The 25,565-nt window shown below is 52.7% G+C and overlaps 1 protein-coding gene across 1 annotated transcript in view; it reads right to left on the bottom strand.

The window, feature by feature from the left end:
* Positions 1–20,162: 20,162 nt before the first annotated feature.
* Positions 20,163–25,565, bottom strand: part of LOC133358980 (zinc finger protein 729-like) — a 58,197-nt gene continuing 52,794 nt past the window's right edge. The window contains exons 8-9 of the mRNA XM_061577360.1: positions 24,223–24,296; positions 20,163–22,521 (exon numbers count right to left, since the gene is read on the bottom strand). Of these exons, the coding sequence (XP_061433344.1) occupies positions 21,068–22,521; positions 24,223–24,296 (1,528 nt within the window). The 3' untranslated portion in view covers positions 20,163–21,067. The remainder of the gene's footprint in view (positions 22,522–24,222; positions 24,297–25,565) is intronic.

Raw genomic sequence — 25,565 nt, 5'->3', positions numbered from 1 at the left:
TTGCCGTCTGGCAGAGCGACTCGGACGACATTGCGGCCATCAAGATGCTGCTGAATCAGACGCAGGACGCCAAGTGGAATTTGGAGCCTATGGTCATTGTCGCCGCCCTCCTGGACCCCGGCCTGCAGAAGCGACTGGCCAAGTTCGGCGTCACCCCTGGCCAAGAACAAGCAGCGATCAGACAGCTGAAAGCCATGATGATTTTGATCGGGAAATCACAAGCTGACCGTGCAGACGACGAGGACGAGCGTCCGGTGAAGCGTCCCAGGTCCTCACGCACCATCGACCTGACCAAAGCGGCGAGCTCTAGTTGTTACTCTGACAAAGAGGACCGGGGCGCTCAAGCCCATAATGCTGCGTTGAATCTGGAGGATGGGGTCGATCGGGAGCTGGCCGCCTACCGCGAAATCAAACTGTCCAAGGCAGAGAAGAAGTGGCTCGACACGAATGATGGCATTTTGACATGGTGGTGAACGCACAGTACGTCTCTGCACGCGAAGATTGCTGCTCAGCTACCGATGATGGCTCAAGTGGCACGGTCGGTGCTCTGCATTTCTGCTTCCAGCTCTATAGCTGAGTGCAACTTTTCCGCGGTCAGCAACACCTTCTCCAAGCGACGCACAATGCTTTCGCCATCGGCATTTGACCATCTCATGGTCATTCAGTCCAACCTGGACCTGTACTAGAGCTATTCATCCCAAAACAGTCAATAATAAAAGGACTCTGACCATTATTGACTGCCAGACACCGCCTAAGCTAGATCGTGTGCTGGGTAGTCGGCCGGGTAGTCGGCCGGGTAGAGGATTTCATGAAGGTAACCGGGTACGGGTACGGATACCCGCTGGAGGCAATGGCTGGGTGGGTACGGGTGTGGGTAAAGAATCAAAACCCGTTTGCGACCTCTGCCTTCTTGTACTCGGGGGTGCAGACACACACAGGTGTGGGGACGTGGGCTTTTTATTGGGAGGGGTAACCGGGCTTATGTACATTGCCGTTTTTTTTGCTCTTTCACTGTGTTGTTGTTCGCTCCCTTCCCCTTTTCTCTCTCCTGCACATTGTATATTCTGTATTTATTCTCGGCCAATGGTTATTTATTGTCGTTATGTTGTTGGAGGCATACTCGTGTTAAGTTGTTATTGTTGACAGCTGAAACGGCTGTATTTTAAGAGGAGGGGGGTGATGTAACGACATAAATGGGCCGTTCTACGGCGACAGTGGGTGTACTATACACAAGGGCTCACTAGAGGGCAGATTCCGGATGTCACGGTGGTCGGGTCAGGACATGACAGTCAGGGTGAACCCGTGAGAGCACGTGACCGGACGAGGGGGCACGGAGGCCCCTAAAAAGGGGTGAGCGGGTCACGTGATGTGGACCCAGGTTCTTCGTAAAGGATCGAGAAGGGGGATTGATCAGGAGCGGAGCCCAGTCACGCCACAGGAAATATAAGCCTAGCCCCGAGAGGGAGTGTGGCTGTTCAACCCAGGAAAGAAGTCGTCTTCTTCAGTCTTCGCTCTTCAGTCTCCGTACGCGACGACACGACGGCGTGTTGGCTGATTCTGGTTAAACCATACAGGGATTCCGTTCCAAGTGGTTAGGTGGTTAGGAACGGTGGCCACCACCTTATGTAGTTAACCTGTAATGTACATAGTCGCTTGGAATGTACATAGTTAACCGTGGAACGTTGAGTAGTGTTTGGTTGTGTTAGAAAATAATTGTGTTGCCTCCCAGTCTTGGTGTGTGCCTGATTAGAACCCACTACATTACGAACGAAACAGTTAGACTTCTCCACAAATCTGGCTGATGCCTGATGAAGCTAGTTGTAATGGCTGGCGAAAAGTCGTACTCAGATTATCAATGTTGTGGCTTGACTCTCCCACACACCGGTGTGCTGTACTAGTGACGAATTGGCAAGTTCTGTTAACATGACAACCGTTACTTGTTGGCTGTCGGGTAGTGGTGGGTTTTAATGACAAATTTCTATATTTACACAATCTAACCAAAAATAACTATTATGCATATTGGTCGCGAAAGCCTACATGTTATAAAAGCCCGGCACTCCGTTTGTCCATCAACAAAATAATAACAGGCTTTCTGAAGACCTGAATCAAAAAGTTATAGAAGTGGGGGTCAAAAGTTGATTGAAAGGTTTCCAAATGTTGTCGAGACCAATTTATTTATTTATTTTGCAGGCATATATACTTACACACCCTACATACAATATAAGTAGTATCGAGAGACTCTACAGTCGTATCTACTGACTCTACAGTCGTCTCTACTGACTACAGTAATATATACTGCCTATTGTAGTACATGCACACTGGGATGGGGGGGGGAGGAGAAGAGGACATCACACTGTTCAGGATTTATTTCAGCATGATTGTGCAGCAGTAACTGTGCTTGATGTTTTTGCCATTTTTTATGCCAAGAACCTCCCTCCCGTTGCCGATCAGACAGCTTGTTTGTGCTAGGGGCAAGTGCCAGTTGGCGTTTCCATGCATGTGCAGATGCGTGCTTTGTCACTTGCTCAAAGTTATCATTACGGTCAGCGTACATTGTTAGTGTGATTTTATTAGTATGCATTGGACCAAGGGGAAAACAAATAGCGAGTTTTCGTCAGGGGCTTAGTTTGTTGTATCTGTGTGTTGAGGAGTGGAGTGCTGACATCAGGTCACCTTCGCCTCGGGGGAATGCCGTCAGGGTAAAGCGACGTCATGCCCCCCAGGGTATTTGAGGGGAGACCCGTGACGTGGACGGGGTCTTCGCCGGGAATCGAGAGCGTGAGTGTTAGGGGAGTAGGGGGCTCCTGGATAGAGGGTAGAGAGCCAGGCTAAAGGGCTACTTTACCCGGCTGGCAGAGTTGGATGAACCCTCGGTCAGTGTTGTGGGAAGATCCCGATAGCCTGGTGGGGTGTAGGGAACTCCCAGTATCCTTCCCCTGGGGAGATTAGTTAAGAACCCTTATGTTAACCTCTTCCCCCGAGTTAGGCGTACGTGACTTTACCGAAAGAACCAAGAAGATGAATCACTGCAGTCATGAAAGCTTTAAATCGAAATTTAGGCGTAAGCCTTAAATAAACAGTTTGGCGTCAGCCCCTACACGACCGGCTTCAGCGTAATTTTCTACCACGCAACATGTGTACTTTGTTGAAACGTAAACCCAACAGTTTGTCAGTTAAGGATAGGCGTACGCAGACAGGCAGACGAAAAAATCATGTTCATTAAGTATGAAAAGACAACATAATTAGCGTTGTGGAGAAAATATTTCCTTTATATTTCAGTGTTTTCCCTTGCATATACTATATTCGTGATTTCGAAGACAAAAATGAGTTGGGGGATATGGTTCCTAAGCTACAAACAATACCTTGGACTCTATCACATGAACAACAGGAGTCACGTAAATGTTCTGCACAGGTTACTGTCAAACAAACGTTCGACTAGTTAGGACATTCCATATTTGACCATTTTATACCAAATTAGCGGGAAGTACCCGGCTTTGCCCGGGTGAAAAATATATTTCAAAACTCTTAAAAACCTTACATATACATACACAGATACTAAGCTATTGTGAAAGCCCGGTGAGACGTTTGTCCATTTCTCCACCAACAACATTATAAGAGGATTGCACAAGTCCAACAAGTTATAGAAAGTGGGGGGCAAATAGTTGATCTAAAAGGTTTATGAAAATTGTCGACCCACCCCCCCTCAAAAAATATATTTACCCCCACTTAGGTATATATACCTACATTCTCTAACATTTATTAATTTGAAAAAAATAGTTTTGGCATTTATTAATTATCAATAATTCTGACATGACACATACATCGTGAGTGTGAAAAAGGATAATTGACAGTATTTGATTATTATGCAGGTATAATTAACAGTATTTGAGTATTATAGAGGGAGGAACAACAGGTTCCACACTGCCCACCAGGGATTATTTGGCTGTCTGTCGTGCATATTTGTCTGTCATGCACTCTGCGCAGTTCAGTGACTGTGACTGTCTTGGCATATTGCAGTTTGCCTGACTGCAAAAGTTTTCTGGCGCGATTGTAGGGCTGTTACAGAGGGGCTGTATGTGTAGGGCTGTATGCATAGGATCACACGGGTAACAAACACAGTGGGCGGGGCTCCGTGAGTACACGGGGAGGTGCCCGCAACGACGTCCGCACCGGGCGGCCTGGGGGGCTGCCCGGGGGGTTGTGATCCTCCGGGGGGTATAAATGGGGATGAGCCGGAGAGCTCGGGGTTCAGTTTAGAGTAAAAGGAGGGAAGACAGAAGATCGACTAGCTAGAGCCCTGGACTCCCCTGGGACGCCGCCCTTGTCAGGGCCGCGCAGGACCGAGCCAGTGGCGTGGTCCCCTGAACCAGAGTTAGTACTCTGGGACTCCGGGTACCGTAGCCCGACTGACCAGTGTCGGGCCAGATAGCCTCCCCTAGCCCGTTAGTGGAGGATTAGGAGGTAGGTCAGGGGTAGCTAGTAGAGTATTCCCAGCTATCCGGGTGAGGGGGCCGATACACCCCTCTAGTATTGTATGTCCGCAGTGTGACTACTTGTACGAATAAATACGTGTGCCCAACAACGATGTCCAAGCGTCATCAACGGTACTTCACGATCGCCGACGTTCAGTGCAACCATCGGCGGTGTGGAGATAGTGGGGATGTTCGCATCCATCGGCGACGTCTGGCCACAGTACAGCGACGGGCGCACAATAAAGGACGAGACGCCTGAAGAGCGTGCTGCCCAACTGATGCGCGCGCGTCTCGTTGGCTGCCCGAAGTGCCGCGCCCCAGACGCCCGAAGAGTGTGCTGCCCGACTGGAGCGCGCACACGTCGCGAAGGCTGAGAAGCGACGCGTCAGCGTCGAAACTGAGGACGCCATGCTGGCGTCTCTGGCCGAGACCGCTCTCGCTGAGCAGGACCCAAGTGAGGAGATCGTCAGGTTCCTGGCGAAGTCGCAAAATTTTGCGAAGGATCCGCGTCTGGCGCTGCTGTACTTCCACCTGTGCGCAAACCATCCCGACGCCTTTGTCTTCAACGATGAGAGCCTGCGTGGGCCTAACGGACCCGCGACGCCTGCCCGCTGCCCCAGGGGCAGAGTTTTGCCACCATGTGGAAGTCGTTCGTCAAGGACCTGAACGCCGGCCAGCTGGTGGACTTGATTTTCAATGTCATCGGCGGCGACAGTTTGCGCCTCGTCGTCATCAACGAGGTCAGCATGCTGCCGGCTGCCTTCCTCGTGCTGTTGGACCAGCATCTGCGCTCAATGTACAATCCACGCGTGGTTTTCGGGGGCATCTCCATCCTCCTGGTGGACGACTTCATACAGCTGCCGGTTACATGCGGGCGCGATTTATATCGCGTCATGTATGACGCCGTGTCGTCGGAAGACCTGATGGCGCGCTCCCTATTCGAGCGATTCCATGTATTCGAGATGACTGAGCAGCTCCGGGCCGCTGGCTGTCCGGATCATTGCCGGCGCCTCCAGGGGATGCGGGCGCTACTGCGGCATTACCCGACGGGGACCAGCTGGACGGATGCCGACTGCGCCTTCCGCCCCATCACCGATGGCCTGACGGCACCGATTACCAAGACCGAGATCGCCGCAGATCGGGCTTGGCTCACGGAATCCATGTGCCTGACGACAAGCAATCGCGATCGGACCGACATCAATGCTGCACGTGCTGTACACGTCGCCATCGCCACGGGTCGACACGTTCTGCGGTGGCGTCGGCGCCTTAAGCGCGACGTTCCTGTCTCGCTGCAGTCACTGCTCTACCAGGAGAAAGACAATCCCGAGCTGTTCGGGTACTTCGTCGCTGGCTGCCCTGCCCAGATCCTCGACAATGGCAATAGCAACGTCGTCTACAATGTCGCGAATGGCACACCCTGCACGCTGGTGTCCGTCGCGTGGGACAATGCGGACGAACACCGCGCCACCATCGCCGCCATACGTGCTCAAAGCGACAGCGGCGACGATGGCGTCTGCCGTGTCATTGACGTGCCGATGCCGCCTGACCATATCATCGTCTCCGTGCATGGGGTCGATGTGGCCGCATGGCCGCGTCATCTCAACGTCGCCCCGCGCGATGCTGACGGTGGTGTCGGCGTGGTCCACATCCCGATCGAACTGATCAAACGCAAGCCGAAGACGATCCGGATCGGCAAGGTCACGGTCACCTACGAGATGCACGCGGTCGACCTGTCATTTGCAATTACCACATGGAAATGCCAGGGCGTGACGTTTGCGTACATCATCGCCCTGCTGGAGCCAAGTCGCGCCAGCCCGAATCTGTCATTCAAGTTGCTGTACGTGATGTTCAGCCGCGTACGGCAGGCGTGTCGATTTCGTTGTTTTTCTTTGGCGCTCTCGTTCCGGAAGGCGCACCTCAAGACGTTGCGGCCAAATATACATTCGACGAAATGGCGAATGGATATTGCCAAAAACGGCATGTGGCAAAAACCTGCGGGACCACAGGCTCGCAAGCCACTCGTCCCGCGCGGGAAACGGTCGCGGCCGGAGGAGCCAAAGCCGCAAGAGTCTGCTGTGGCGGTGAAGCGGCGGAGGTCCAAACCAAGCCCGCCTCCACCCGATCCGCTCATCCTGCGCGGAAAACGGTCGTGGCCAGAGGAGCCAGCTCCGACGCCGCAAGAGTCTGCTGTGGCGGTGAAGCAGCGACCAAGCCCGCCTCCGCCCAGCGTCACTCCACGTTGTCCGCCCCCTGTCTCGGTCGAACACGTTGTCTTCGTTCCGGGGTACGGAAGGCTGTTCCCGAACTACTTCCGCTGCTTACAACCTGGCCAGTGGTTGAACGACACCATCATCAACCTGTTCGGGCAGTTCTACTGCCTGCCGCGAGCGGCATACGTCCACCTATTCAACACGTTCCTGTACACAAAGTTCTTGGCGGGCCATCTCGACGACTTGAATTGCGTCTTCGATGGCGTCTTCCAGGCCGGTGTGGATCATACCGATCCACGACCAGTCGCACTGGCAGATCTTGGTCATCGTCAACGCCACGTGCCCACCAAGGTCGACTGCCATGCTGTTAGACTCAATGGCTGCGTGCGGGCAGTCGCGCAACGCCAAAAACATCGCGGCCTTCGCCAGCACGGTGGTGGACCGGGTCGTGCATGCCGAATCGGTGAGCACGCCGGTGGCGATCACCACCGTGGCAATCACCACGGTGCTTGTGCCGCAGCAACCGAACGGCTACGACTGCGGCGTCTACGCCCTGCTCAACATCATGCACCTGGTGCGTTATTACAACATCGTGGCCGTTCAAGGACCAGGTCAGGTGGATTGACGCGCGTGGTACACGCAGGAGGCGGCGTCACAGCACAGGCGCGACTTGCTGCAACAGCTACATGAACTTAAAGACCTACACCAATAAATCAACAATCATCATCTGATGCAATAGTAACAGCTACAACTTCCAATACGACTACGGTATCCAACACGGATCGCATGAATGCACTGTCCAACCAAGTTCCTACCTGCCCACTCCGAAGGAACGTGTTTTTAGTATCTTACGACCCTACAATGGTAAGTACACACATTGAGGTGGGGGGGAAGAGAAGAGGACATGACACTGTGATGAATTTACCTCAGCGTTGCGTGTATTTTTTTGCATTTTGAACGCGGAGAAATCCCCCCCATCCGATGCCGCGCGTGTTTCCAGGGGCAACCCCCCTGCAGCTTGGGCGGCAAAAGTAAATAAATAAAGATAAATCGCACAAAAACGCGATTTTAACCACTTTAAAGGTTTAAAGGTGACGGATGGGAAAACGGAATGGCCTATTCCCGCTGTGGGGCTCGGGTCAAACCGCCCGGCAATTTTTTTCCACGTAAACCCTACCGTCCAAGCGCCAAATCCCTTGCGAGTGTACGCAGACAGAGGGACAAAGAATAACATTTATAGGTAAGATGGAATATACAGCAAAATCTCTATCACGTACTTTACCATCCGGAATGCTTTATTAACCGGCATCTGTAAAACAGCAAAATAAATATTCCTTCAAGTATAAAAAAAAATTCTGGCATCTTGCAGCTTGCTTCACGACGTTGCTGAGTGGTGGCGCAATTGCAATAATCTGCAATACACCATTATGATCGTGTTTTGGGCTGCCTAACCTAATTGTTTCACTGTACTTGTGTAATAAAGGACTCTGCAGGCAATGTAGGTCTCCGTTTGTCCTTTATTTGGGTTCTTGTCTCGCACCCCGCGATATCCGCGTTCTGGACCCGTGCCTCCTCTGTCGTGCGCCCCACGCACTCGTCGCGTGCTCCACACACCTACAGCCACACCGCTGCTCCGTGTGCCCTGCACACTCTGCAGCCACACCGCTGCTCCGTGTGCCCCGCACACTCTCCTGTCTCCTCACTCCCCACTAGCTCCACACACTTCGCTAGCTACTGCTATTCCACGTACACCGCTGGCCGACTGTGCCGGGACTCCGACCACGTGGCAAATGGCGCCACTTCGTCCGCCACCACCCAGCGTGGCTCTCCCCTATTTCCACTCTCCCCGACTCCCAGATCTCTTCCGGCTCTCGCCCTATATCCTCCCTCTCACGTGACCCTGACTCCTCCTTCCCGTGCTGCCCCTGTCTCCGCCCCTCCTCACCCTTCCTCACCCCGACTCCCATTGGAGCCGAGGTGAGCAGTGGTTCCTCCCACTCTCTTCGTCGACCAGGCTCCGTCTCCCAATACCCTGGCCCGTGTGAGTGACACGGAGGCAGCACCCACCCTGTCCTTGCTCGCATTACACTTGTAATACAGTACTGCACTACTGTACACTAATCTAAACAGCACCATTGCTTCTCTACAATAAACTTAGAATGCTATATAAATGACTGGTGAGTACTGTGATGCCGCCGCCACGAAGCCGTTCGGCAGGCGCCCCATCCCCGACCTCGCCACCACCAAGCAACGGAGCCAACCCCTTGTCCCCCTCACCTCACCTCACATGAACACACCCGCACGCATTCCCCCCCATAGAGCTGGAAGGGGAGGACACCTGATCGACCGGTTTTTATCCGAGAAACCCTTATCGGGAGTAACTCTCACGGTTTCCGGCGATCAGGGAATTGGATGACCTCCCCCGACGCTACGTTGCACCGCGGCGCTGCAACCGGCCTTAATATGGTGTGGCCGCGGCGAAGGGCATTCGGCCACCACGGTTGAAACGCATCCCCCACACACACCCCCCCCACCCCCCCACGCGTCGACGAGGCCAGCAGGGGAAGGACGGGACAGCATGAGTAGCAGGACCGCAGGGGCTCTTGCGCATAGTCACGGAAGGTTGGGATAGTTGCGCTTGAGCGCGCAGGCACAATTGTTGGGGAGGGTAAATGATTGAGCTGAAGGTATGAATAGATCGGGAGAGGGGAGGCGCGCGGGGAGCCCAGGCACAGATTCCCACGGCGAGCCTTTGTGACGGACGCCGCCGCATGAACTGCAATAATGGGGGGGCCTGCGTGAGAAAGGGATTGATTGGAATTTGCGCCGCGCAGGTCGCTCATTGATTAGCATAACAAAAGCGCCATGGAGGCGCTGCGGAGTCGCCGTGCTCATGCAAGGGGGGCGCGAGCCATTGTTTAGAGTTTACGCCGCGCGGACAGAGGATTAATTAGCATATGCGCCGCTCATGAGCGGAGAGCCTTCGGGAGTATGGGACAGAGGATAAAAGGGATCGCAGCAAGGTAGAGAGTCTCACTTCTCTTCAAGAGGCACGCGTGCAAGTCGGCTCCCAGCTCTGCCCTCCGGACGTCCGCGCGACGTGCCCCGACGGCATAGAGGAAAAGCCACAGGACGCCGAATACTTCGACCCGTGAGTAGCAAGGTGACAGGGTATCGTAAGCCGATAAATAGGGAATAGGTCCAGGGGAAGTAGGATAGGCCAGCCTCGTCGACTCATACTGACATAACATTAATTACCAGGTAGCAGATAATAAATCATTAATAGCGAAGCGTGGTCTCGCGTGATCTTGTTGGGCGGTGTGTCGCGTGGGGAGCTGCGTGTGTGTGCGTGCATCCACCCCGGGTGCGATAGAGGTGCGCGATCATAACGCGAGTAGTCAGGGGTGAGTGTAGTGCTGCGGCTCGCCTCGGGGGAGCGCTGCGCAGAGCGGCGCGAGAGTGGGGGTCGCGTGTGTTCACTCCGTGTGTGATACAGGTGCGCGATCATAACGTGAGTTGAGTTGGAGTGCGCGGAGCGGCGTGTGTGTGGGCGTGCGTACGTTCGTTCCGTGTGGGTTGCAGGTGCGCGATTAGGAAAGGGAGGTATCGTGGTAGCGTAAAGGGGGCATAATACTACTCGGTATCTAACCATGCCTACGACGCGGACCCGCGGTGGAGGGGAATCCTCGAGCGACGGCTCCCACACCATGGGTGAGGAACCCAGCAGCGGTTCGCTTAGCGGCGGGGGGGCGAGTGAGGATGTTAGCCCGGCCGTAAGCCTCATCGAGGGAGGGATCTCGGGGGCTAGCGACCCTCACATATTTGTGTCAGAAACGGGACGATCCCCCGCACCCCCAAGGGAAAGAGGCCCCCCAACCCAGGTTAAAATCAAATGCACATTTACGGGCAAAGGAATTCCATCATGGAAATCGTTTGCCCGCAGCATCAGGGGGGCTAAAAAGGTTAATGGGTGGTCGGATGAGGAGGCGTTGCAGCAGTTAGAGATACATTTAGATGGGCGGGCAGCTGACTTTGTGGAAGCTTTGCCCGCAAGCGCACAAACTCAGTGGGAAGAATTAATGTGCCAACTCGAACGGCGCTTCGGCACCTATGACGAGGAGGAGGCGCAGGCGGCCTTAGAGGCACGCCGCCGCCAACCCGGCGAGGATCTGCGAGATTACGCCGAGGACGTACGCATGTTGACCCAGCTCGCGTACCCGGAGCACGAGGCGAAAGCAATTGAGAGCCTCGCCGCCGGCAAGGTCCAGCGATATTTGGCACGCACCCCGTGGTGGCAGCCAAATATAGACGGTGCACGCCTCTCCTTTAACACACTTGTCGAGCGCGCGCGTAAATGCGAGAAGCTCTCTGGTGAGCGCGCGCAGCCTCGAGGGAGGGGACGAGAGTGCGCCGTAGCGAGCCTACTCTCGGACGAGGAGGAGGAGGAGCTCGCCATCGCAGGAAGGGGACGGGGCAAGGGAGCCCCAGAGACCCAGCGAGACTACCCCGGGGTGGGTAGCCGGGTTATAGACCGGCATTGGAGATATTACTGGCCGGGTAGACCGAATGGACGGTAAGGTAACCCAGGTACGCAAGGAAACGAATACAAATATGACCAAACTGCAATCCTCCGTTGAGACAATCGGATCCGAAATGGGGGACCTACGCGCCACGGTAGGGGGGTTATCTGGAAGGGTAGCCCGACTAGAGGCGGAGGGTGGACAGCGGCGTAATGGGGGGGGAGGGAGTGGGCAGGGGGCCTACTACGGAGCCGCCCCCCCTCCTCGGGCATGTTATATGTGCGATCGCCGAGGGCATTTAGTGAGAGACTGTCCTGAAATCACCCGAGCTAGGCAGATGCGGGGGTTAAACTCCAACACCCCCTAGAAAGCGGACCAACTAGGGGTGCAATCGACGCGGTCCCGATACAAATAGACGATAATGAGAATAATGGCGAGCAAGTGATCTCCACACAGGTTCCAGCAACAACGCCCACAGAAACGGGGACTCCTGGCGACTGGCTACGGGAGCTGGTGGCGGAGATCACGGGGGCCACGTCGCTGGTGGAAGGGGAGGTAAACGGAGTGCGTACCCGAATCCTGCTGGACACGGGGGCGGTGGCCTCGCTCGTGAGCGCAGCGCACTGCAGCGCGATCGGGGTCGACGTGCGTCACCTGCAGGCCCCGGACCGCGCGCTGCACACGGCGAGCGGAGCCGGAATGGGGTTACTGGGGAGAACCACCCTAGAGGTCCGCATAGGCAGCCAGGTGTGCACCCAGGAGTTCTACGTGTCGAGTGTGTTGTGTCACGAGTGTATTGCAGGTACCGACCTCGTAGAAAAGCTGGGACTCAACGTGCAACCCCGCCAGCGATGCGCCACCATGGAGAGCAACGGCGAGCGGATACCGTTCCTGGGACGAGAACCGACGCGCCCCCGCTTCACACCTGTGGCCGCTATCCTGGCGACGGCAGTCACCATCGGGCCGCTCACCGAGATGCTGGTGCCGGTGGCAACATCCCCCACCGACCCCGCGCTCCGACCATCAGGGGAGGTAATGCTGACTCCTCACCCGGAGTTGGCAAAACGGTATGGGGTCGTGGGATCCGCCACGTTGGTAAACGCAGATGGGGACCGATTGTTTATGCGGATGTTTAACCCCCACAGTACCCCAGCGATACTGCGACGGCGCACCCCGATCGCCACCGTACACCCCCTGCACGCACGCCACTAACGACTCGGTGTTCGCACTCTGGGCTGAGGACCCCGGTCGTCCTGAGGGTGACCAGGACCTGGCCTGGCGAGTCGGCCCGACTCCCCGAGCCGAGGTCGTTCCCCTGCTTGACGCGTTACATGTACCATGGGCGGATTTACCTAAGGGAGAGGCCGATCGGCTGCGCGAGTTACTGCGGGAGTATGCCGACGTATTCAGTGAACACGACTCGGACGTGGGTCGGACCGACCTTGTTAAGCACCAAATTGACACCGGTGCAGCCCGACCCATCAAACTCCCTGCGTACCGAGTGGGCGCACCCGAACGCGCCCAGATCAAAGAGGCAGTTGGGGACATGCTTCGCGATAACATAATTCAGCCCTCGGCGAGCCCCTGGTCAGCCCCAGTGGTACTAGTAACGAAAAAGGATGGGTCAACCCGGTTCTGCGTCGATTACCGTAAACTGAACGCAGTCACGCTCGGCGACGCCTTCCCCATACCCCGCATCGACGACACTTTTGACAGCCTTGCCGGAGCGCGATATTTTTCCACCCTCGATCTCGCATCCGGGTACTGGCAGGTGGAGATGGCGGAGGAGGATCGGTCGAAAACCGCATTCACCACCCCGATGGGACTATTCGAGTTTCGAGTACTCCCGTTCAGACTCACCAATGCGCCCGCGACGTTCCAGCGGCTGATGGAGTTGGTGATGCGGGGCTTGCAATGGGAACAGTGCCTGATTTACTTGGATGATGTGATAGTGTTCAGTAGATCTATGTCTGAGCACTGGTCCAGGTTACGAGAGGTGTTCCAGCGACTGCGAGCGGCTCATCTCAAGCTCAAGCCACATAAGTGTTACATCGCACAACGCGAGGTGGGGTACCTCGGGCATCGCGTCAGCGAGGCAGGCGTGCACACCGATCCGGAGAAGGTACACGCCGTAGTGGAGTGGCCACGGCCAAGGAATCCGACGGAGATCAGATCATTCTTGGGGCTTGCCACCTATTATCGTCGATTTGTAAAGGGATTCAGCGAGATTGCACGCCCCCTCACCCAACTCACTTCCCCTAAGCACCCCTATCAGTGGACGGGGGCCTGCCAGACGGCCTTCACCACTCTCAAAGACCACCTCACCCACGCCCCCACCCTCGCTTTCCCCGATTTTACCACCGATTTTATTTTGGACACCGACGCCTGCAGCAGCGGGCTGGGCGCGGTGTTGTCACAGGTACAGGATGGGACGGAACGAGTCATCGCGTACGCCAGCCGGACCTTGAGTGGGGCCGAGCTGAACTATTGCGTGACCCGCCAAGAGTTGAACGCCGTGATTTTCGCATGTAAACAGTTCCGGCCGTATTTGTACGGCAGGAGATGTCGCGTACGCACTGACCATTATGCTCTACAGTTCCTTCTTACATTCAAGGAGCCGCGGGGGCAGATGGCCCGGTGGTTGGCGCAGTTGCAGGAGTACAACCTGCAAATCGAGTATCGGGCTGGCCGGACGCATGCAAACGCGGACGCCTTGTCGAGGCGGCCCACGGTGTACGCCGAGACAAGGGCGGAGGAGGCCTGCCCGTGTTTCACGGGGGGACACTGCCGGCAGGCAACGGACCCCCGAGAGGCCGCGGCCACTCACCCCCCCCCCAGCGAGAGAGAGTGCAGTGTGCGCCACAGAGACCCTCACAGGTGGCGCCGAGGATCCCGTCGACCGCCCGGCAAGCACGGGACCCGCGGCTCGGGACCCGATCGGACGGATCCAGGAGGACGTCGGCTGCGCCTTCCCGGGCCTAAACGACGAGCAGCTGAAACAGACCCAGCAGCGAGATCCGGATCTGGCGGCAGTGGAGGCGGCACTGCGGGAGGAAAAGAGCGCCCTACCAGGACCCTGGAGCGGTTTGAATGCACGGTTGTGTGTGCAGAACGGAGTGGTACGGGAGTTAACCGAGGCCGGCCAGCCGGGGTGCATCTGTGTTCCTGCCCAGGTGCGACCCCAGCTGCTACGGCTGGTGCATGACCACCCACTCGGGGGCCACGATGGGGAACGACGCACGCGAGAGACCCTGCATCGCCAGTATCTCTGGCCCAAATTGGCACAAGACGTGGCGGCCTGGGTACAGGGCTGCCGCGCCTGTCAGCAGTGCGGGCCGAAACCGGCACGATACCAGGTACCCCTAAGGCCGTTCCGCGTCAGCCGCACGAATCAGCTGGTCGGGATCGATCTACAGGGGCCATTCCCGCGATCCCATCGAGGCAACCGGTATATCCTAATCGCAGTAGAGTATTTCACCCGCTACCCCGTGGCAGTGGCCATCCCTGACAAAACGGCCTTGGTGGTGGCCCGGGCATTCGTGGAACATTACGTACTTAAGCACGGGATCCCAGAACGAGTCCTCACCGACCAGGGTAGCGAGTTCGAGGCCGAGCTGTTCCAGGCACTGTGCCGAGAATTCGGAATCCAGAAGGACCGAACCACAGCGTACCACCCCCAGGCGAATGGTATGGTAGAACGCATGAATCAGACCCTAGCGGGGAAACTCAAACGTATGGCGGCCGCAAATCAACGGGATTGGGACGAACACCTCCCCTACGCCCTTTTCGCCTACGCCACCACCGTACACACGTCGACGGGACAAACCCCGTTTTTAATGATGTTCGGCCGTAAGTCTCGTTTACCCGCAGATCTGCTATTCGGCGTCCCTTCCCCCTAGCCGGAGGAGGGAAGCCGCCCCGTGGAACACCTGTTCGAGACCCTGCGAGAATCCCGAGGCCGAGCATACCCGCAAGGGGAAGCCGCGCATCGGCGGCAGGAACAGGGCACCCGACCCCGCATGGAACCCCCCTTATTCCTGACAGGCGCTAAGGTGTGGCTACACACCCCTCGCGTCGGGGCCGGGCAGGTGGGGAAACTGACGACCTACTGGCGGGGACCCTGGACCGTGGTGCGGCAGATCTCCCCCTGGACGGTACTAATTTATGGCAGGGAGAGGGGTCGAGACGGTGGTCAATGTCCGCCGCTTAAAACCGTGGAAAGCGGCCCCGGCGAGAGAGAACCCCGTCACCCGAAGGCCCCGAAATCCCGGAGTACCCGCACCCCTCGTGTTGGGGGGCCTCGCACACTACATGGGCCCCGCCGGGCCCCCGAGACGCCCCGATCCAGTCCGGAGACGGCGCGGACGACGGCCACTAAACCCTTCCGCTGCTGAGTTTGTGCCCCAGCCCACAGGTGCCGGAGGACGGGGAGAACCGCTGAAGTGGAAGGGACCGCCGCAGGAGCTACAGAGGACGGAACCACCCGCCCCGAGGCCAGCCACCAGGTCCGGACGGATGCCCCGGACCCCGCAACGCTTCCTCGTGGGCACGGCCCAAGCGAGGTGCTCCAGTCAACCCGGGACAGGGACTGGCACCTCGGGGGGCTATGTGATGCCGCCACCACGAAGCCGTTCGGCAGGCGACCCATCCCCGACCTCGCCACCACCAAGCAACGGAGCCAACCCCTTGTCCCCCTCACCTCACATGAACACACCCGCACGCATTCCCCCCCATAGAGCTGGAAGGGGAGGACACCTGATCGACCGGTTTTTATCCGAGAAACCCTTATCGGGATTAACTCTCACGGTTTCCGGCGATCAGGGAATTGGATGACCTCCCCCGACGCTACGTTGCACCGCGGCGCTGCAACCGGCCTTAATATGGTGTGGCTGCGGCGAAGGGCATTCAGCCACCACGGTTGAAACGCATCCCCCACACACACCCCCCCACCCCCCCACGCATCGACGAGGCCAGCAGGGGAAGGACGGGACAGCATGAGTAGCAGGACCGCAGGGGCTCTTGCGCATAGTCACGGAAGGTTGGGATAGTTGCGCTTGAGCGCGCAGGCACAATTGTTGGGGAGGGTAAATGATTGAGCTGAAGGTATGAATAGATCGGGAGAGGGGAGGCGCACGGGGAGCCCAGGCACAGATTCCCACGGCGAGCCTTTGTGACGGACGCCGCCGCATGAACTGCAATAATGGGGGGGCCTGCGTGAGAAAGGGATTGATTGGAATTTGCGCCGCGCAGGTCGCTCATTGATTAGCATAACAAAAGCGCCGTGGAGGCGCCGCGGAGCCGCCGTGCTCGTGCAAGGGGGCGCGAGCCATTGTTTAGAGTTTACACCGCGCGGACAGAGGATTAATTAGCATATGCGCCGCTCATGAGCGGAGAGCCTTCGGGAGTACGGGACAAAGGATAAAAGGGATCGCAGCAAGGTAGAGTCTCACTTCTCTTCAAGAGGCACGCGTGCAAGTCGGCTCCCAGCTCTGCCCTCCGGACGTCCGCGCGACGTGCCCCGACGGCATAGAGGAAAAGCCACAGGATGCCGAATACTTCGACCCGTGAGTAGCAAGGTGACAGGGTATCGTAAGCCGATAAATAGGGAATAGGTCCAGGAGAAGTAGGATAGGCCAGCCTCGTCGACTCATTCTGACATAACATTAATTACCAGGTAGCAGATAATAAATCATTAATAGCGAAGCGTGGTCTCGCGTGATCTTGTTGGGCGGTGTGTCGCGTGGGGAGCTGCGTGTGTGTGCGTGCGTCCACCCCGGGTGCGATAGAGGTGCGCGATCATAACGCGAGTAGTCAGGGGTGAGTGTAGTGCTGCGGCTCGCCTCGGGGGAGCGCTGCGCAGAGCGGCGCGAGAGTGGGTGTCGCATGTGTTCACTCCGTGTGTGATACAGGTGCGCGATCATAACGTGAGTTGAGTTGGAGTGCGCGGAGCGGCGTGTGTGTGGGCGTGCGTACGTTCAGCTCCGTGGGTTGCAGGTGCGCGATTAGGAAAGGGAGGTATCGTGGTAGCGTAAAGGGGGCATAATACTACTCGGTATCTAACCATGCCTACGACGCGGACCCGCGGTGGAGGGGAATCCTCGAGCGACGGCTCCCACACCATGGGTGAAGAACCCAGCAGCGGTTCGCTTAGCGGCGGGGGGGCGAGTGAGGATGTTAGCCCGGCCGTAAGCCTCATCGAGGGAGGGATCTCGGGGGCTAGCGACCCTCACAGTACCTCTATAAAAGAGTAAATTATTTTAATATCATAGTTAAAATGTATGTTTAATTTATTCATTGAAAAATGCTTTTTATACTTGAGACATTTGCTGAAACATTAAGTATACCTTTCAGATAACTGGTAAATTTGATGAACTAGCACCCTCGATTCCCCATGGATGCTGGATAAGAGCTTTTGCTGTATATGCTCAATCAGATCATACACGTGTAAAATTATAACTCAAAATTATCAAGAGACATCGCCAACATTGAACTATTGCATTGAAATATACTGCTTCACATTATAGCACATTTACTTTACGATTTAAAGCTTTCGTGACTGCAGGGATTCATCTTCTTGGTTCTTTCGGTAAAGTCACGTAGAAGGGAAGTAATAAAATAATAAAAATAAAACATAAGAAAATAATTCTCACGACGTTTCGGCCACAACACAAGCAGCTGTCCTCAGGTGAAGACCAGGTCTGTCAAGACGACAGCGTCCAAAAGAAAACACCATCACGCTTGGAGCATCTATTTAAGCTGGGTTGGAAGGGGGGGGAAATGCGCATTGACAAAATAATCTGCATATCAAGAGGAATTTAGCATATTTATGGGAAATGCATGAATGCGATTAGTGCTATTTGTGAAATGCTAATCCTGCATAATGCCCATGCATTATGCAGGATTAGCAGCATCAAAGGGAGTTTTGATGTGGTTTCCTTATTCACCAAAGTTCCTGTACCTGACACCATCGCAATCATTGAAGACTTGGTTCATCAAGGACTGAATGCTGGGGTACCCCCCCTGGTGAGACACTGCTTAACCAATACATACTTCACCTGGAATGGAACTTTCTACAAGCAAACTGAGGGCACCCCAATGCCCCCCCCCCCCCCCCCCCCCATTTACGGTTGTAGCCAACGTCTTCATGGATAAATTTGAGACTGACGCCATCCAGACTGCCACTCTACGCCCGACCTTATGGAAGAGGTACGTAGATGACACTTTTGTCATCTGGCCACATGGCCGGTCTGCTCTCGACCAATTTCTCGACCACATCAATTCCATACACCCAGCCATCAGATTCACCATGGAAGTCGAAAAAATGGCAAGCTACCCTTTTTGGATGTCCTAATTAAAAGGAGACCTGATGGTTCAAGGAGCACTCTGTCTACAGGAAAGCCACCCATAAGGATGCTTACCTAAAACCGGATTCCCACCACCATCCATCCCAGAAGAATTCCCTCAAGTCTCTATACCATAGAGCCCAATGCATTTCCGACCAGGAACACATTGCCAGTGAACTCAAACACGTACGCCAAGCTTTTAAGGGTAATGGTTACTCCGACTACACAATCCGCAAAGCCATCACTCCAACCATCAAAAAGGATCCTGTTGAGGAGCCTCTCAAGACCATCACCTTACCCTACATTGCTGGGGTCACAAAAAATATCTCCAAAATCCTGATTAAACACAAGATCCAGGTCCGATTCAACACCGTACATAAAATCCGTGATCTGGTCCCGTCTGTAAAAGATGTGGTTCCAGACATACAGTACCCTGGCGTCTACAAACTAAGTTTCCTCTGTGGTAGCAGTAACATTGGAGAAACCAAACGACATGTCTCGGACCGCATCCGTGAACATAAAGCAAACTTGAACCACGATAGGACTAACACCTCAGCCGTGGCAAATCACTGTTACAATTCAGTGGGCTCACATTACATTGACTTCTCCAAGACAAAGGTTCTGTGCAAGCCATCTGGCTACCATGAGAGATTCGTTCATGAGGCGATCCACATATACAAACACAGAGATAATTTCTACCGAGAAGATGGATTCCGGCTTAGCAATCATTGGAAGGACGTAATTAACCATTTCGGATCTTAACGGATTGTGTCCACATTTACCGTGACTTTCAGACCGCGTTCCACTCACTGACATTGACTATATATCTTGTATTCTCCGCAGGGAATGGATTCTTTGCTCCGTTCACGCGACGGTCAATGGTATAGTGCATAGCATATTGTATAATAATACATTGTATTGAAGTGTAATGTTTAATACAATGTATAAGGTAATATATAGTATCGAAATTGTATAGTGAATATACAGCAGGGTGGTATACAGTTGGGTAGGTAGAATAATAGTGTAATATTACACTATGTATTATTCTAAGACATAGGGTAGTGTATAGTAATACAGTATACAATTTAATACTATGTAATTTATACTTTAGCGTTTTACGTTGTTGTTTAGTGACTGCAGCTACATACTATTAACATTCCTTCCCTTTATTAATGCTACCCCTATCCCCCTCCCTTTGATGCTGATAATCCTGCATAATGCATGGGCATTATGCAGGATTAGCATTTCACAAATAGCACTAATCGCATTCCTGCATTTCATATAAATATGCTAAATTCCTCTTGATATGCAGATTATTTTGTCAATGCGCATTTCTTCCCGCCCTTCCAACCCAGCTTAAATAGACGCTCCAAGCGTGATGGTGTTTTCTTTTAGACGCTGTCGCCTCGACAGACCTGGTCTTCACCTGAGGACGGCTGCTTGTGTTGTGGCAGAAACGTCGTGAGAATTATTTTGTTTTATTTTTATTATTTTATTACTTCCCTTCTACGTGACTTTACCGAAAGAACCAAGAAGAAGCACATTTACTGTACACTGATCTCTGAATGGATGCCTACACCTGCATGCATTCGTAGAATGAGAGATGCCAAATGATACCACGGTTGACATTTGTTTAAAGAGGTTCACAGTTCATAGCTGTCGGCAGCCCTCATGATTACTGCAGCAATATTGACCAAAAATACGCACCATCTGCTTAACAGTAGATATTCAACAGTCATGGTGTCAGAGTCAAAATTTGTCAGATTCAAAAGATTAGCCACAAATTACCCAACTGGGGTTACACATCAATCATCGCTCCACCCTACTGGCAGACTCATGTCCACGTGCAGGTCGGTACTGAGTCACCTTGTACCACAAAGGGACAGCTGCGACTTGGGCTAGCCGTCGAGCGATTGAGATTAAATGATCCAAGCCGCTTTAAGTTGCTGAAGCATTTCACCTTTGATTAGCAAGATTGACTACATACAGTGAGAAAGAAATAAAACATTTATGCAAGCGCAAATTATTAATCTAAATATTATTATAACACGTTGAATGCTGTGGAGCTTTTTTGTCTCCAGCTCCTGCTTGCAGATCAACCCAACCTCTAAGTCCACACATGCTGGCCGCGCCTACTCTGCATCTTCCAACAAGTCCACCTCGACAAACTGCTTGGTTTCATTTCACTCAGTCCACAGCCTCCTCCAGCTTCACCCTGCCTCTATTGACTACTTGGAGGTTAAACACTTTTAATGGGAAAGGCAAAAATCTGGCTGTCGCTTGTAATGACTGGCGAAACCTTGTACTCAGATCGTAAATGTTGTGGTTTGGCTCTCCAAGACACAGGTGTGCTGTACTAGTGACAAATTGGCATGTTCTGTTTACGTGACAACATTTCGAAGTTGGCTGTGTCGGGTGGCGGTGGGTTTTAACGACAAATGTATATATTTACACGATCTAACTCCAAAAACCTCTATTACGGGAAAGGCCTGTAAAGTAAATGGAACTTCTTTATCTTAAGCTCAATGATACACATCAACTTGGTTTCCATTTGACTCAGTATTGCCTAAAAAATCCACCCACACCTCCACATCCACAAATTGCTGGGCATTGCCTCGCTCTGCCTCAGAGTCCACAGCCTCCTCCAGCTTAATGCTGCCTCGATCGATGTGAAGGTCGGATTTTGGAGTAAAATCTTCATGCTCACATTTCACCATCACTTCTTCACTCTTTACCGTCACTTCACTTTTCACCTTTGCTGATTCAAATTTCATTTTCGCTTCTTGACATTTCATCTTCACTCCTGGCCACGTTTCATATCTCAAATGTTTTTCAGGTTCTTGTTTCATGAGGGATGGGCTCATTGCAGCACTTTGACTTCCACATGCCGATTTCAGATTAATTTCCTGATGAATGGTTTGATGCTTGTTTCGATCCCCTAACTGTCGAAAACCCTTCCCATACACAGTGAACTTGAAGGGTGTTTCTCCTGTGTGTATTCTCTGGTGTGTTTTAAGATATGATGAAAGTGCAAACGCCTTCCCACACACAGTGCACTTGAAGGGCGTTTCTCCTGTGTGTATGCTCTGGTGTGTTTTAAGATATGATGAACGTGCAAACGCCTTCCCACACACAGTGCACTTGAAGGGCGTTTCTCCTGTGTGTATGCTCTGGTGTGTTTTAAGATTTGATGAACGTGTAAACGCCTTCCCACACACAGTGCACTTGAAGGGCGTTTCTCCTGTGTGTATGCTCTGGTGTGTTTTAAGATTTGATGAACGTGTAAACGCCTTCCCACACACAGTGCACTTGAAGGGCTTTTCTCCTGTGTGTATTCTCTGGTGTATTTTAAGATGTGATGAATCTGCAAACGCCTTCCTACACACAGTGCACTTGAAGGGTCTTTCTCCTGTGTGTATGCTCTTGTGTGTTTTAAGATGTGATGGACGTGAAAATTCCTTCCCACACACAGTGCACTTGAAGGGTGTGTCTCCTGTGTGTATTCTCTGGTGTATTTTAAGATATGATGATTGTGTAAAGGTCTTCACACACACAGTGCACTTGCAGGGTGTTTCTCCTGTGTGACTTATCTGGTGTATTTTAAGATGTGATGACATTGCAAATGCCTTTCCACACACAGTGCACTTGAAGGGTGTTTCTCCTGTGTGTATTATCTGGTGTCTTTTAAGACTTGATGAATGTACAAACGCTTTCCCACACATAGTGCACTTGAAGGGTGTTTCTCCTGTGTGTATTATCTGGTGTTTTTTAAGAGTTGATGACTCTGCAAACGCCTTCCCACACGCAGTGCACTTGAAGGGTTTCTCTCCCGTGTGTGTTCTCTGGTGGACCTGAAGATTTGATGGATATACAAACGCCTTCCCACACACAGTGCACTTGAATGGTTTCTCTCCCGCTGATTGTCTTCGCTCCATTTGACCAATTCTGTACAGCAATGCGGCAGAGGATCTAGCAGCTGCAGACAGAAAACAGTAAAATCCACACAATGTAAGTCAGCATAGAAGCATAGAAATTTATATATATAGTCACACGTAATATTCACATATTACATAGACAAGAACACTCAAACATTAACGAGAAAAAAAAACCCAATTCATCACACAGGCTGTTTTAAGGCACTTGCTACTATTGACGATCAGCTCTTGGCCTGGCATAGTAGGCAAGTGGTCAGTATAATGCCTGGAGGCCCTAGTATATTTAATATCAATGATAACCCATAACTCTACGTACAGAATTTCGGTTCTATATGGCTACTGAAGAAATGTTAACTATTGCAAAAGTCTGATGAAAATAGCAAATGGTGTTAAAAATGAAACTCTTTGCAATGGGCAGAAACATTCTAAAATGGACAAATTAGTGTTCAATCACAACTTGGAAGTCCGAAGCCAGGCTCAGATTTGCTTGAATGCTCAGATGGACAGATGTAATTTGAGCTTTAAGTGCTGTATTTTCCATGCTTATGAAACGTTCCATGTGTCCGGGACTGTACAAGAGAAGGTTCCAGAAGGCGCGCGTTGTGACGAATGGAAATAGGTGACCGGAAGGCACTGTAAGCATTATTCAATTAAGGACACACATGTTATAGTAAAGTGGGGGTGGGGGGGCGAGCGAGTATATAAGGAGGAGCGAGGCCCACGGTCGGGGTGCTTACTCAGGGACTAATTGACGACCAGAGGTGGACGACATTGGGGCCAACTGGAAACCATCGGGGTTGACTGTTCAGTTAACAACTTGGTGGAAACCATGGGGGCTGAAGATAGCCATAGCAATTACGTGTGTGGCAGTCATTACACTTGGACTCTATATACGTTGAGAGAAATAAAGCTCTCCTCCCCTGAAAATGGATGTCTCCAATGAGCTTCTTTACACGTGTGTAGTGACATCGCGGATGTCACTATGGGGTGTCGGCCCTAGAGAGGCACGGCGTGCGATGTAGTTACATCGCGGACATCACGTATGAAGTGACATTCGTCGCGGTCACTGGGTAAAGCCGGCTCTCGCGAGGCACGACGTTGCGATGTATTGCCATCGCAGACACCTCGTACATGTGGGTGTAGTACCAGCCCTAGAGGGGCTTGGTGAGCGCTGAGTGGCACCACGCTCGGCATGCAGTGCTGTCTCCTATAGGAGGGGGTGTGAGAGTGCCGGCCATGAATGGGGTTAATAAAGGCCATGGCACTCGAGTTGACCCTGGAAGGCACGTGACAGGTAAGATCACCAGAGGGGCCTAAAGTGGGGGCTAGGGGTGGTGACATGTCAGGGTGAGATCCTGCTCGAACAGTGGGGATATAAACCGGGTCCCCAGAGGGACCAGAGTTCATGCGTTGCTGTTGTTATCCTTAAGATCTACATTCTACGTCCGAGAAGAGTCACCAACACATGGACCGGGACCCAAGCCGGGGTCCTGTCCATTGTAACCAATCCCAGTGTGATTAGTGTAGTTAGCCTGGTGGTCCACCACCATAGGCTGTTATCTGCTAAAGGGGCAGTTACCACTTTGTGTTGGTATCAATAAATGTGTTGCCTCCAAAGGGTACGTCTGTGACTCAGTTGAATCCACTACACATGTAATAAAAACACCCTATTGCTTTTACTAAACCTAGGTGTTTAATATGGTCAATATACTTTACAGCAAATAACAACTTTACATTCTCACGCACTGGAACGGTGAAGAAGGTGGTGTTGTGGCAAAAACCATGCCTGGCTGCCTTCATCTGCTCAGTACAGATGCTATAATGCGTCACCAAGTACTTAACCTAGGAACACATCAACTCAGCAGAGGCCTACAATAAGTTAAGCTATCACTTGTCAATCATGTCTGCTGTCAGCAATAATTCAACTCTGAATCTTCTTGGTTCTTTCGGTAAAGTAATGTAGAAGGGGAAGTAATAAAATAATAAAAATAAAACATAATAAAATAATATAAAATAATTCTCACGACGTTTCGGCCACAACGCAAGCAGCCGTCCTCAGGTGAAGAATGAAACACCACCAAGCTTGGAACGTATATTTAAGCTGGTTTGGAGGGGGGGTGGGAAGAAGAGTGCCTTGACAAACCAGCTTAAATATACGCTCCAAGCTTGGTGGTGTTTCATTCTTCACCTGAGGACGGCTGCTTGCGTTGTAGCCGAAACGTCGTGAGTATTATTTAAAATTATTTTATTATGTTTTATTTTTATTATTTTATTACTTCCCCTTCTACGTGACTTTATCGAAAGAACCAAGAAGATGGATCCATGCAGTCACGAAAGCTTTAAATCGAAATTCAACTCTGAATGTTGGCTCCATAATGCAGTGGACGAACAAATGTGTCTCCGCTCCCCATTTAGATACACTCTTACATACAGATATGTTTCACATGTGTCATTAACAGATTATATAAAGAAAACAGCCACCATTCACCATTATATGTTAGTAACATCATCACAGTGATCATGCCATGATAGGTGCGAATTGAAGGCTATTTAAGTGTGGAGCACTTGCCAGGAGGTCATGGGAATGATCCAGGTGTCAAGGGATAACTGAGATGACTGGCAGATGCACCACCTGTGCTACCCACTGTGCCAACTTGCTGCATTTTAGCCACCCAGTGCTCCATCCATTCATGTGTCACTCCTCTGACCTCACTGTTGCAGGATGAATGCCTCCAACTACCCTGCAACATCCTTCACGGGCCTCCTCCACAGAGGCCGATCTTCACACTCCTGGTACCAGTCATGGGCAAATCCGATCACCTCCATGTCTTACAATCTCTTCTCGAGCCCATTCCCTACCCGTTTAGTCCCTCGCATCTGAACTAACTTACGCTGCTTGAGCACACAGTTTCTGAGCATGCGGGATTCATGACCAACGATTGCAGCTTCGCCTGCCAAAGAGGCTCACTGATTATATTTTGTACGGATATCTCAGGGATTTGTAAGCTTCGAAAACCATCAAATCTGGTACAATAGAGGATGAATCATAGGCAGGCCAGCCTTAATTGTATAAGCCAACACAAAT

The sequence above is a fragment of the Lethenteron reissneri genome, chromosome 64, assembly GCF_015708825.2.
Source record: "Lethenteron reissneri isolate LAM-NWPU_2019-01 chromosome 64, ASM1570882v1, whole genome shotgun sequence".
Lineage (NCBI taxonomy): Eukaryota > Metazoa > Chordata > Hyperoartia > Petromyzontiformes > Petromyzontidae > Lethenteron > Lethenteron reissneri.
Note: the sequence above shows the minus strand (reverse complement) of the source record. Positions and strands in the feature narration are given on the sequence as shown.